Source organism: Kogia breviceps, chromosome 14 (genome assembly GCF_026419965.1).
Source record: "Kogia breviceps isolate mKogBre1 chromosome 14, mKogBre1 haplotype 1, whole genome shotgun sequence".
NCBI classification, from domain to species: Eukaryota; Metazoa; Chordata; class Mammalia; order Artiodactyla; family Physeteridae; genus Kogia; species Kogia breviceps.
In genome coordinates, this window is record NC_081323.1 from 3,358,097 (window position 1) to 3,372,247 (window position 14,151).

A 14,151-nucleotide genomic window follows, 5' to 3' on the forward strand; every position below is an offset into this window, starting at 1 on the left:
AAAAATTGATCCTTAGGCAATATAATGTTAAAATTTATAATAAATTGACATTATTGTTACAAAACAGATGTTTGACTCTAGTAAAATTATAACTTTAAGATAATATCTTTGAATTAGAGAAGTACTTGGTCTTTCCAAAATTATGCTTCAAGAAACTACAGACTCTTGGGAAGCTGTAGATCTTTTTCTTGAATGAAAGCAAAAATATTGGATCTGAGGTTCTTTCCATACCCTGCCCCACCTCTGTTCACCCCTGACTTCTAGAGAGATGAAGGAACTCTTACCCAAGGTCACACAGCTAGGAAATGGTTAAAAAAAAAAAAAAGATTTGAACTCAAAAGAGTCTGGCAGGTCTCTGATCATTTACACTGTTCTCATTTTAAATCATTAAACCTCCATCACCCCCTGTTATCTTACCTGGAAGAACTTAAGGACTTCATAACTTACCTCTACATTTTCTTATCGCTTCCTACTTTAATTTACTATGCAAATAGTTAGGTAAATCTTACCAAGCCAACTCTCATCTTAACCTTCTTCAAAGGAAAACCCTGAAAATCTCCAAATAGACATTCAAAACATCGAAATACCTTTCCAAGCTTATTTTCTCACTTCCCCAGTATATACACAGAACTGTACCAGTCAAATAGAATAACCTGTGACTGCCAAACAAGACCTGTGCTTCTCGCTACCTTTGCTCATATCAGTCGTCCTCCATACTCTCAGTATGTTCCCTTGCCATCTTCTTTTGCAAACTCCTGAGCATGTTGAGTACCATGAAATCGGGGAACTCCTTCTGGTTTCCCTAAACTGGAAATCACTTTTTTTGAACCGTTATAGCATTTTATTTGTATCTATTAGGATATTTATTATAGTCTATAATATTTTCCTGTGAATTTGTCATATGCTTTCTTGTATATTAGAAGGTCTTTCACTACTCATGTTGAGGCCCCTGTTATGCCTGTATGTAGTGATACAAGGCATTTAATAAATAATTCAATGTAATTTAATTAAATTGTTTTATGTGTCCAAGTATAAATTATTTGTATTCGAGTATAATTGAAAGATATCAATACATTTAGGAGAAGATCCATTCCAGATGCAAAACCATGAAACTGCCAAAGAAACAGCAGAATTCCTTCACTGCCAAAACACAAGAGAATGTATCAAAAGAATGGAAAAACTCATCTCTACTGAAAGATACTATAAGAGATAATAGCCTTGATCTATCTCCTGTAACTTTATCTGGGAGTCCATCATCTATAGAAGTAATGAGATGTCAGTATCATTTTTTTCTTTTAGTTGAATGTTCAGTAATTTTCTATTATAACTAATGATGTGAAAATACAATCTGAAGACTAATTTTGAGGGATATGTTTAAGATTTTCAGTCAAAACTTCATTTTTAAACTAGTTAATGCTAGTAATGGTCTTTGCTAAGTAGACTTGGGAACAATATTACTATGACACTGAAGTTTTACATGTTAGGAAGTTAAAGACCAAATGCTTTAATACAGAAAATATTTAATGTATACTTACAAATTATAATGTGAAAGCTTGATTAAACACTTACGTTTTTAGCTCAAAATATATTTAATAAGAGGGAAATAATGATGGGGATTTCTATTTTCTCATTTTTACATTTCATTGACAAAATTCTCCAAGGAATATCGTGGTCAATCTTTGGACCTGTAGTGGATTATCTTCATAAACAATTGAAGTTTTGCTTTTATTTAAAAATAATTGGGAAAGAAAAAAATTATTCTTTGGAGCTCTGGCATATATATATATTTTTCTAGTATAGAAACTATAGGAATAAGTTTCTACTTTTAATATCTTTTTCATTTCCCTTTATGGATATTTTAAAGCATTTCTAAGTGTCTGTCATTTTAGCTAAAATTCAAGACCATTCAACACCAGTTAATGTAGATTTCCTCTAAAGTAGCTACTTTGTTCTTCTCTAGAATATTTTCATCATGCTTGGGACCACTGTCATCTCAAATAAGCACACACTCAGAAGACAGATGCACATGCCCTGATTTGATCTGAAAACTGTCTGTCTGAGAATTCATTTATACTAAGACTTATTTCAGCCATTAATTTTCTCATCTATATGTAAAGGATGTAGACCAGATGATTTCCCAAGCCATTTCTAACCATAAAATTCTGTGACTTTAATATATATCAGTACTGGTGTCGAAATACTCAAGATAATAATTAGGTTGATCATTATAGTGCAGCCCATACTTTAGATATTTGTATTTGAAAATGTTTTGAAAGTTCTTAGAGTTACAATTTTGTTTTAAATTGAGCCATTAATATTTTTCAAAGTCTTATAAAAATATTTTACACTTAATTTTATCTTGATTTATTGAACATTTATCCTTTCTAAATACAGCTAAGATTTGAGGATTTGATAAATTACTATATTTTTTAGAATTTTAATTAATAATACTATTTCTAAAGATGTCAGTGATTAACACCTGCCAACTCTTTTTGTTTGTGTTTTGTGAGGCAATATAGGTATAGAGAAAATAACAGAAAGGGATTTAACTGAGGATTATGGCTGTATAACAAAATCAGTATCACCTTATCCAAAAACTTCATCACCTGAATCCTTAAACAGTGGAGCTGGAAGTCCAATAAAGTCACCCAAGAAAAGTGAGAAGAATTTACTATGTACAAGAGAAAGTTGCTCACCAATTCCACGATCATTCTTTTTGGTAAGGAAAAAAACGTATATATATTTTTTCCTTTATTAGATATACCTGAAGGGAGTAAATCATTTGCCTCTAATCTTAATCAAATATATAGTGCTTGTCTATTTAAGATTTTGAGTTTGGTCTGGGGGAGACAAGGAACCTACCAATAAGTAAAACAGCCTCAGTGAACTAACAGACTGATACATACAGGAGAAAGATGTAGTGGTATGAGGAGTACAGAGTACTGATAAGAATTCTGTGATAGGAACAATCACTTCCAAAGAGGTACTACTTACTTGTCTACATGTCAGAACTACATTTCCTAGATTGGAACAGGCTTATTCCTGCGACACAGGCACTTCTTTCCAGTTTCACCATAACTCAAAGTCTGTAACCTTTTAGTTACTAAATCACAAGTTGGCAAAGCAAACTGACAAAGAATATAGTTGAAAACAGTATGACTACAGCATTTGCTTGAGAGATTTGTAAAGGAACTTTAGTAGTTAAATGGCATGAATATTAACATAATGGTATATTGAAAAAGTCTTTATTCCGCTGCTCGTGTATTATATGTACCATTTCTTATTAATAAAATATGTACATATGCTCAAAAGTCTTTTAAAAAGGTATTAGAGAAAGGAATCAATTATGGGTCAAAGTGAGGGAGTGTAGCTAAAAATATAATGTCTGTGAGGAGTAGTTTGTAGTTTGAATTCTGCTTTTTTTTTTTTTTTTTTTAAGTTGTTTGTACTTTGGTACCAGTTTACAAAACCCACCTCACCTCCTTGGCTTGGGCTGTATAGATGGCTTAATTTGGAGAATTTCGAAGTAGTGATAAAGCTACAGAACTGATTGCCAAACAGAATCTTATATGAAAACTTCAGTGTGCCAAACATAAAAATAAAAATGCAGTTATGCTCTTTAAAGCAGATGGGTCTAAACCATGGCCCACATACCTCCCTCCCTCTCTGGTAACCCCCCCCCCAAAAAAAAAAAACACCTTTGCAAGACTCTTAATTTCTACAGACCACAATTTAAAACCATTTCCCACTAGACCATCATCCCATGGTCCTTTCTCAGTATTGCTCTGTCATCCCTCCTTTCCTTGAATCCTTTCTCCCTTTAGTATCCCATCTTGCAAATCTCAACACCTAGGTCATCCCGACCCACCTACTTTGACACTGTCTGTGCTAGATGGAATTTTAATTGTTACATATTTATTGGCTGGACATTTACAGGAGACATTGTGTTTCCCATTTATTGTTGACTCTTAATTAGGTATTGGAAATTTGCTATATAAATTAGTTGTACCAGCTTACACTCTCCAATGATGCTATGTGATAGTGCCCATTTTTCGCCCATCTGATGAGTGTAAAGTGTGTCTGACTTTAATTTGCATTTTTCAGATTAACAGCATCTGTGAGTATTTTCATATTTTTTGGCCACTTTGTAAATTGCCTGTTTTTCTAATTTTTAAATTGCATAGTTTGATTTTTCCTATAAATTTGTAGGAGTTCTTACTATATTCTGGAAATTCTTTATTGGTTATATACAATACAGACATTCTTTTTCTAGTATGTAGTTGTCTTTTCACTTAGTTAAATCAAAATATAATGTAATGAAATTTACCAATCTTTTGTTCTTCAAGAAATCCTTCCCTCAGTTATTGTCATAAAAATATTTTCCTTTCTTGTACAAATGTTAGTTTTAACTTTGAGGTTTTCCATCTTCCTAGGCTTCCTCTTTGCATATGGATAGTGAATTAGTGCAACATCATGCATTGGATACCCCACCTTTCTCCATCATTTGTGATGCCAGTTTGGTCACAGCCTTGGCAACCACATGGGTCAGCTGTTTGGCCAGTAGAATATAGAACAGTGCCTGTCTATCTTCGAGCTAATACAACATTGCTTCAATTAGTGTAGTTTTATGCTTACAGGGGTTTCACCACCCCCATCCTCACCCTCATCTCATTCTGCTTCTAAATTCTCTTGGCCCTATACTTGTCCGATAAAATTTAGAATTAGTTTGTCTAAGGGAAGAATTGCCATTTCCCAGTATCGTTACTGAGATTTCTCATCGACATATTTCATTTTTCTCTCTACTATTTGGTCTTATTCTCAACAAAGTTATGTCAAATCTTCCACAAAGAAAGTTGTACTTCTGCGGTGTTTTACGGGCCTTTTTCTTTACTGTATGTAAAAAAAAAAAAAAACTTTAAAACAATTTTTTTCTGGATTTTTAACTTTTTGCTTTTGTGTAGAAACACCGTTGATTTTTATATGTCCCCACACCCTTGGCAAATTCTCTCATAATCGCCTGCCTAGAGTCTCTTGTACTTTGAATATAGATAACCACAAACTGTTTTTTATGGTAATTTTTGCATTTTCTCTTCCAGTCCTTATACTGCATGGTCTTTTCATTTTTAAGGTTACTATGACCTGTAGAGCAGTGCTAAATAGATACCATGCTAGCATGCATGCTTATCGATAGTTTTTGGTAGATACTTGTTATCAGATTAATGTTCTAATTGTTTAAGTGCCATTTTTTCAGTTATGAATGGGTGTTGAGTTTTAGTAGGGAATGAGTTACTCCCTCAAAATTTAAGGAGTTTGGTTTAATGTTGTTGTGTTTTTCTTACTTTGGTTTTCTAACTTCCTTTGGGTTTCTGTGTGTCTTGTTCATTCATAGCCCAGTTAAGAATAATACTATTGTGAATAGAAACAATATAAATTCTGTGGTACAGTTGGCCTCCATATCCATCGGTTCCACATCTGTGGATTCAGCTAACTGTGGATCACTATTTTATATATGGGACGGTAGCATCGGTGGATTTTGATATTTGTAAGGGGTCCTGGAACCGAATCCGCCCCGCAGATACTGAGGGAGGAGTGTACTTATACAGGAAATACAAAAATTGCGACAGCTATTCAGATGTAAGCACTTACAGTTCAGAAAAAATTTATGTAAATTGAACCTCCAAATATGAAAATCATATTTGAAGCAAAAGAGGGGTATATATGGTAGTGTATCCATCAAGCTTTCCTTAAACTAAGTTGGTTCTTATAAGAATCAGATTACCGGCCTTTAATAATAGTTATAATTTAGTATTTTTCAACGGTTATTATCTGAAAATGTGATGTTTAAAATATGTAGGATGGTTTGATCATAGAAAAATAGTTGAAATTTTTAAAATGAGATGGTCTTAAATAGGCTATCACTGCTAAACCACTGACATATTTATAATTAGAACTTTCTGGTTTCATGATCATACAGGAATTTGGGTGAGCTATTTTTCCACTACAGAAGTCCACCAGTCCATCAACAAAAATATTTTAATAACCTATAAAATACAGAATGTTAAGATAGAATTTTATAGCTTGGAGTGGGCTGGGTTTTGACCTGGACCTAAATGGATAGGTTGATATATACCGACTGACTGGAGAAGCAGCAGTAACCTAAGTACAGAAAGGCTACCAGAAGTGGACATGCATTTTCATAAAACAGGAAGAAGACTAATTTGACTGTAACAAACTTGTGTATTGAAACAGTAAGACATAAGGTTCGAGGACAAAGATATGGCTTAAAGATATAGCTTGAAAGAACTAGTTTAGACTTTTCTTTTCTATGGCTTCCCATTTCCTGACTCAAAGAAGTCAAAATCCTAATAAGGAAGAACTGAAAAGTAGGAGTAGTTTAAAAAAGCCAGCTCAAAACTATTGCTGTAATTTAAGATTGAGGTTAACATAAGAATTTAGGTAAATGTATGGTGGTGTGAGACATAAAAAGGTATAGAAACAAAACAATCTGAAAAAAAGAATTGATAGCATTTGCAATTTACTGTCTTTAGGGTTTGAGAAAGATGGTCAAAGGTGAATCCAAGAGTAATTACAGAATTTTTTTTCCTATTTCTGATACATACTTTAGGAAAGTCATTCAGCATCTCCATTGTCCATGTCTAGTGAAGGAAGAGAGAAAATATGGTGTGGCATGTCCTATGACTCCACTCATGTATCAGGTTTGTAGTCAAAGACTTGCTTTTTAAAAGACATGTTAATCACCAAAATACTACTGTGAAATTTCATCTGAGTAAATTATATATTTTAAGTCAATTTAGTTAATGTTAAAATGAAAGTAAGTACAATAGAATTAAATGCACAGTTACCTAAAACTATACAGATAATGGAAACAAAGGCCTTTTTTATAAAAGCAAGTATATATTAGGTATTTGTAATTAAGATTGTAGCACTGTTAATTACTTTTTAACTGTTCCTAAGGCCCTACACAACATCTTAGTCGCAAACGAATGTACACAGAAGACAATCTAAGTAATCCTGGTGAAGCAGAATTGGAAGAAGAAGAAGAAGAAGAAAGAGCAAACTTGCTTCCCAAGAAACTGTCTAAAGGAGAAGGTGCAGATCATCACACTTGGAAAGGTAGGTAGAGCAAATGCCTATGTCAAAATGCATTTATTTTTGAAAATGGTTTCTTAGATCTTGAGTGGTTCTATTCACAAAACAAATTCCTTTGTAAAGATAACTTTGTATAAATCCAAGAAGGATAATGCTTTATCACAAAGTTCACTTTACCTGAATAATGTTATAGTAAGGGTCTTTTTACTCATATATATCTCCCTCATCATTCTGTCACTGATTACCACAGACAAGTTTTACTAGAGTATGAATTTACTGATAGATGAGTGTGTCACTAAATACTTGGGTTAATAATGTAGTAGTTAAGAACTAGTTCTTTAAAAAAAAATCAGTCCAAGTATGTTCCATTTTAATGTTACTGTTTCTGCCTTAATTCCCATGCTAGAAGGTTTTTTAATAAGTCAGTATTTTAAATGAAAAATATAGTAGTCTTTGATTTTATAATCCTTAGATTACATATAGAATCTAAAAATAAGATAGATTTGTTCTCAGCCTCATGACAAATAATGCTAAATTTGTAAAAATGCATATCTTAATTTTGGCTGATTGTCTTTGTTTTTTAGTGTCTGAAAGTATATCTCCATTATCAACAAATGACTTTTCTATTCCTGGGGAGAACTGGGACACTGAAATTTCAGGTGTAGGGACGATGTGTGAGGCGCTCAATACAGAATTTAGGAGGAAAGTTCATGTGAGTTGTCATTCTTTAAATTATGATTTATATTTACACCCAATAGCATAACAATATGCCACACTTTCTACTAGACTGTCAGTTTGACCCTTTGGCAACAAAACACTTCTTCATGAACTCACCTTTCCTCACGTACTGGTGAAAAATTGGGATGATTCCTAGATGAAAAGCCTTATTATCTCAGGAGCCCAGTTCCTTTTCTAAAATCTGTGCATTACTTGTATTCTTTCTTTTTCTATGGGTCCTCTTTGTCCTATTTTTCCTTTTCAGTTTAACATTTTGAGTCTTCTGTGATTTTTTTTTTCTGAACGATTTTCTTTTCATGCCTAGTCTTTTTAATACATTCTTTAATCTCCATAGCAGTGACTGCTTGTGAGGGTACTATATTAAAGTATAGAAGGTGAGCAACCGCAGTCAGAGAAATCCGTTTCACTTTGTTTCACCAGTTCTGTACTTACGTATCCTCAGTTACTGAGGTTCCAATGAGGGTGATGTTTACAAAATTACTCTATAAAATCATTTTTAATTATTATTGTTTTCTCCACCTATCTCTTTTTCTCACATGCCTATATTTAGAGTAGACAGTGCTTTCTGCCCTCCTGTTAAGAGAAGATGTTTTTCTGCACAGGTTGTCAGCCCTATCTCTTCTCTGCCTTTTTCATCTCTTCATGGGTAAAATCTGAAATTATTTAAGATTCTGTATATTTTTGTTTTGATTTGATTTATCCAAGGTCAATCTCTTCTAAACAGAGAAGCCCTGATTCATATATTCTGTTACACATCTGTGACTAGCTGCGAATATGTTTTTATGAAAAATGGTAATAACTTTGTGTGACTCTTATGCTATGTTCCTGAAGAGAATTATAATCACTAGCATTTTTATAAATGTAGAATGTCATGTAGTTATGAAAATAATCACCAATTCCAACCCTCAGTCAGAGCCTTCCTGGTGGAACTAGGCCCTGATCTGCTGAGCTTATTTATTAACACTTCAGTTGAGATCACCGAGTTTTTTTTAATTTTTCACTTTTCTAAGTTCTTCTTAGGCATTTATATTTCATGGAAAAGGCTTTGGCCTTAATATAGTCTTGGTTAGATTATTATTTTGTAAAGATTTTTCAAGTTAAAAATGAGTATTTTTCAGATCCGCCACAAAATGATGGATTATTTTACTAAGCAGTCTTGGAAAACGGCTCAACAACATATAAAAACAATGAACCATCAGATTCAGGAATATAGGTCTGTGCTAAAAATCCCTTCTGAAATATTCTAAGTGCTGTGCTATAAGCAAGTGCTATCATTAAAAAAATAATAATCTCATTTTGTTTCTTTAATAGGATCAAAAAACTTGACAAATTCCAACTCATCATCATAGAGGAGCTGGAGAATTTTGAAAAAGATTCACAGTCTTTAAAAGATTTGGAGAAGGAATTTGTGGTTTGTGCTTTTAGGAGTTTAAAAATAATTTTAAAACCTCATTTTTAAAGAGCTACACTCAGGAAAACTTCTGTTAACCTTCTGCTTTTAGACCACACCATAAAGGTTTTTGGTCTTTAGAACATAATTTAATCTTAGATTTTTAGTTTTCATATACATACACTAAAAATACAGACTTAAGTTTATGATGCGGGGGAGGGATAAATTAGGAGTTTGGGATTAACAGATACACACGACTATACATAAAATGGATTAGCAACAAAGACCTACTGTAGAGCACAGGGAACTGTATTCAATATCTTGTAATAACCTGTAATAGAAAAGAATCTGAAAAAGAATATATATATGTATGTATAACTGAACCACTTTGCTGTACATCTGAAACACTGTAAATCTATACTTCAGTAAACTATGCATATAAAATTTGATGAATACCTTTGATAGTAAAGGAAAAAGTCTGAAAGAGTTTGCTTTCAATTTTTGTTTTATCTGAAAGAGTATATGACATCTGCAATATTCTTAGCATATAGCCAAGTTGTTTTTAAAATTAGGAATAATATATAGTAAATTCTGCTAAGTTTTAATTTTTAGTCATAATTATACTATAACCTGTTTTGTATTTTGAAATTTAGGGCTTTTGGGAAAAGGTATTTCAGAAGTTCAGTGCCTATCAGAAAAGCGAACAGCAGAGGTTAGTATGACATTCTTAATGATTAGGATCTATAACATTAGATTTTTTTATTATAATAGTTTAAAATTAAAATTATATATACTATATTATAGCAATTTAATTTGTTAATTAAAATACAAAGGTAACTCATTATTTGTTAGACTTCACCTTTTAAAAGCTTCATTGGAAAAGAATGTCTTCTACAACACTGATTATGAAGAAACTGTTTTTACATCTGAGGTATGAATTTATATATAATCTCAATATTAGTCTAACTTGTCATTTTGCTGTGAAAATTTAATAGTAAATTTAATGTGGGAAATTATTTATTCACAGATATGTTTGATGAAAGAAAACATGAAAATGCTGCAAGACAGACTTCTTAAGGAAATGGTAAATCAGCTCTCTAGTTTGGGTTTTTCAAATGGAATGATCAGTCGTGCTTTTATATATTGAAATGGGAAATTCTTCCACGGGTTTTTCTTCTTTCTTTTTGGATTGAGAGAAGCCAGTTTTAGCCCCACGGGGGTTCTTTTAGTTCCTTAAGTTTTTGTATAGTAGAAAAATAGGGGTGATTTAAATAATGAGTCCCTCTCCTAAGGAAGAAAAGATGGATTTAGAAATTTAAAAATAAGCTAGAAGAATGATTTCTTTGTATGTATCTAAGCACGATGCACTGCAACAGTCCTGATGTATCTTCTGTATCGGGCAGAGCTACCCAGAAAGAACTATTGTCTACTTGGACAAGACTTCATTTCCTCAGATTTGGGGATAAAAGTAGCTGGCTTTCCAAAGGTCTAGTAGACCAGCAACTGCAGTCAGGGGTTGGGGAGGGGGGAAGGTGTCTAAAGGTACTTCTCTCCAAGTGAACACGCCTTTGGTGTTTTCTCAAAGATGGAGGCATTTCTATGTGGATTTTAGTACTAATCTTTGATACAGGATATTTTAATACACTTTTATTAAATTTTAATACGATCAGGACGTGTGGCTAAGCCAGTTCAGCTTAACGCACATAAGCTAACTAACTAGACTGATGCTTGCTGAAGTTCTTCTCCAGACTATAGACTTAATATTTAAAGGAAGAAAGTAAAAAATAAATTTCATTGATTTGGGGTTTAAAAGATGAGGTCTTCTCTCAACTGATTATCTAAATTCATCTAAATATATCTAAAATATCAGTAATAAGCACATAATTCTGTAGCTATCTAGGAACAGACCCTGGGGAACTGGATAGAACGAACACTGATACGTAATATCTTTATTCATAATACCTAATATCGTGATTTTTTTTCTATTTTATTAGATTTTTATAAGTGTGATTTTTTTTTTCTTGGCCATAGCAAGAAGAGCAGCTTCTTACTGTACGCAGAGGATTGATGTCATTATTCATGGCTCATGAAAGAAATGATGTGTGATGTCTAGTTGTTATCAAGTTTTATCCAGTTATTCCTTTGTGTGTATAACTGAGGAATACCAGAGTAGCTCTACACAGAAAATACATGTCACCCGAGCAAGAGTACCTTTGTAGGAACCTCTAAATTCAAAGAAATGTCCTCTAGTGGATGAGAAAGAACCTACAGTCACTATAACATGACTCTTGAGACCCAAAACTACTTTTTTTAGAAAGCGTTGGGAAACCAATCAGTAAAAGAAATTGGCTTGTTTTTATAGTAATATTTGCATGAGACAAATATTGCAAAGTTAACTACTCATAAACTAGTTATTTCTTTAATAAACTAAAATTTATCATATAAAATATATTTTTAAAGTTTGAACTAAATAACGTATTAATAAAATTTACTAGTTCAGAATATACTACAAGTAATAAAAATGTAGTGATGCGTAGAAGGGGGAGGAGTCTGATTTAAAATGCTTCCCTGAGCGTAAATCAGTACTTTCAGCACCCTGTTGGAGAGTATGTTTGTTCAGTTACGGCTCCATTGTATTAGAAGGCACTAACTAGCCTAAAATAGTTAACATGTCTATCTAGAATTAAAATGGTATTAACTCACAGCAGGCTGTTTTGACAAGTACTTTTTAAGCCCTAGTGTTCACTGTAATAATATTTTGCTAGATTAATGTATAAAAATGAATATACATTTATTTGCTTTAATTGTATAATAAAGTTGAAATGAATGCTGTCACTGGGATTTTATACAATTATTTTACTTTATAAATCATTTTCCTGTTTTATGAACACTGGATCAAGCAAAATATCCTCCAATCAATCAGACATCTGAAATATAACACCACGCAGCCTCACTCACTGTCACACTTACCTGCTTCATGGTAGCAGAGTATTTGGATATTACTGGTACTTAAATACAGGGGTAAAGGCTTCTTAGTCTAGATGAGCAAAGGAAAACCCTGCACATCTTAGCTTTATCCCATTGCTAGCATCAGCTAAGCTTTACTGATTGATCGATAGGGTAGCAGGGATTCTATGTCAAGAAACAGCGACAGGTCTGCTGTAATATTAACCACTACTCAGGAGTTGAAAGTCCATGTTGCCCTGTGAGACTTCTTTAGAATCAGTCCCATTGTGACACATCCTTGTTTGCCTCATCCTTGGCCAGACTTCCAAGACTGCTAAATAATACATTGTACTAATTCCTATCCTGTGCTGTATGTGTAATCCTACCCAGGTTCCTACTTCCTCCCAGCTCTTTAAACCGTTCTGCTGTGACCTTGTCATGACCATAGTTGTGCCCTGAGTCTCAGCGTCAAGCATCATCACCCCAGCCTGCTTTCTAGAGTAGTCCCCAGGCTGTTTACGCCACCACTCTTTTGCTGTGCCCGTTAGTTACCCGTCTTGCCCTTCCTTCTTTCCTTGCCGATTCTAGAGTCCCCAGTCCAAAATAACCGTCTCTTGCCCTCTCTCCTCTCCTCACTAGTTCATACCCCTCATTCCACAACCTGAACAACACTTGAGAAGTATAATCAAGGTTTAAAATTTATGACTACATATTTCAAGTGGCTACACAGCATTGCTCAGTAATCCTTATTCTGCCCTGTTCAACTGCCTTCACCGCATTTCCAGAGTATTACTGTATATCAGTACCTCTTTCCTTAATTCTTTACCTTTTAGGGGATGGCCTTACCTCATACCTTCCTCATCTCTTCTTCCTAAAGTCTAACATGTTCCCTGCATCAATACTGGCATTTCTGATTTCTCACATGTTCCAATGGCAGAGGAGCCTCATTATTTCAGGACAGCCTAATCTGCCTGCTAGTGCTCTGAATCCTGTTGTCTGACTTCTCTCTACTGGTGTGTATAGCCCACACTTACTTTTATTTTTATTTTTATTTTAAAAAGGACTTTGACAACAAGTTCCTCTTTAACTGCTGCCCTCCCTATGTAATTCTCTACTCACCCTTACACAGAACGTATCAAAAGAATTTTCACGAGTTACTATCTTCATGTACACACTTCTTATTTGCCCCTTACCTACCTCCCCTCAGTCCAGCTTCTGCCCCTACAATTTCACTGAGACAGCTTTTATCAAAATCAGTTATTTTACCAAATCTTATCTCTGTGTACTTCTCACGCAGCTTCTCAGTGCCATTCCACAGTTAAAAACCCCCTTGGCTGGCACATATTTTCCACTCTTTCTTGGCTCATTCCTGGCTTCCCTGTTACCTCTTAATAGGGGGCTCATTCCTGGTCTATCGCTTCAATCTATACCTTCTCCTTAGGTAGCTTCATCTTTGTATTGATGGCTTCCAAATGTAGAAACATGCTGACCTTTACTTGGACATTAGAATGTCATATACACTGCTTTATTGATAGTTTTAATAAACATCTCAATTCTCCAAACTCGATTTCTCTGTCAGCAGCAGTCTCTCTCACCACCAGAGAAAAGAAAAAATAAACCTGTCCTTCCATGTCAGTAAATGTCACTTTTATCCACCCAACTATTCAAGCCAAAACCTAGAAGTAATTCCTGATTGCTCCATTTCTTTTGGTCGGTTAATCGATCAACAAGTCCTGCAGATTGTACAGCCAAAATATGTTCTACATATACTTTCTGTCACTTCCACTGTCACTACCTTTGACAGTGTCAACATCATTTCTCACATAGACGATTTCAACAGCCTCCTAAATTGCTTTCCAGCGTTCATACTTAGCAGCCAATATGTTCTTGCTAAATCATAAATCATACCATGCTTCTGACTCCGTATGTAAAACTCTCCAGTGAAAATACAATCTTAACCAATGGGT

General features: G+C 33.9%; 1 protein-coding gene across 1 annotated transcript in view; it reads left to right on the forward strand.

Moving 5' to 3' along the window:
* Positions 1-11,352, forward strand: part of SYCP2 (synaptonemal complex protein 2) — a 66,330-nt gene extending 54,978 nt beyond the window's left edge. Inside the window, 13 exon segments of the mRNA XM_067011842.1 lie at positions 1,080-1,275; positions 2,520-2,733; positions 5,390-5,443; positions 5,604-5,712; positions 6,626-6,716; positions 6,976-7,134; positions 7,695-7,822; positions 8,967-9,061; positions 9,160-9,259; positions 9,892-9,950; positions 10,091-10,169; positions 10,266-10,322; positions 11,270-11,352. Of these exon segments, the coding sequence (XP_066867943.1) occupies positions 1,080-1,275; positions 2,520-2,733; positions 5,390-5,443; positions 5,604-5,712; positions 6,626-6,716; positions 6,976-7,134; positions 7,695-7,822; positions 8,967-9,061; positions 9,160-9,259; positions 9,892-9,950; positions 10,091-10,169; positions 10,266-10,322; positions 11,270-11,344 (1,416 nt within the window). The 3' untranslated portion in view covers positions 11,345-11,352.
* Positions 11,353-14,151: the final 2,799 nt, after the last annotated feature.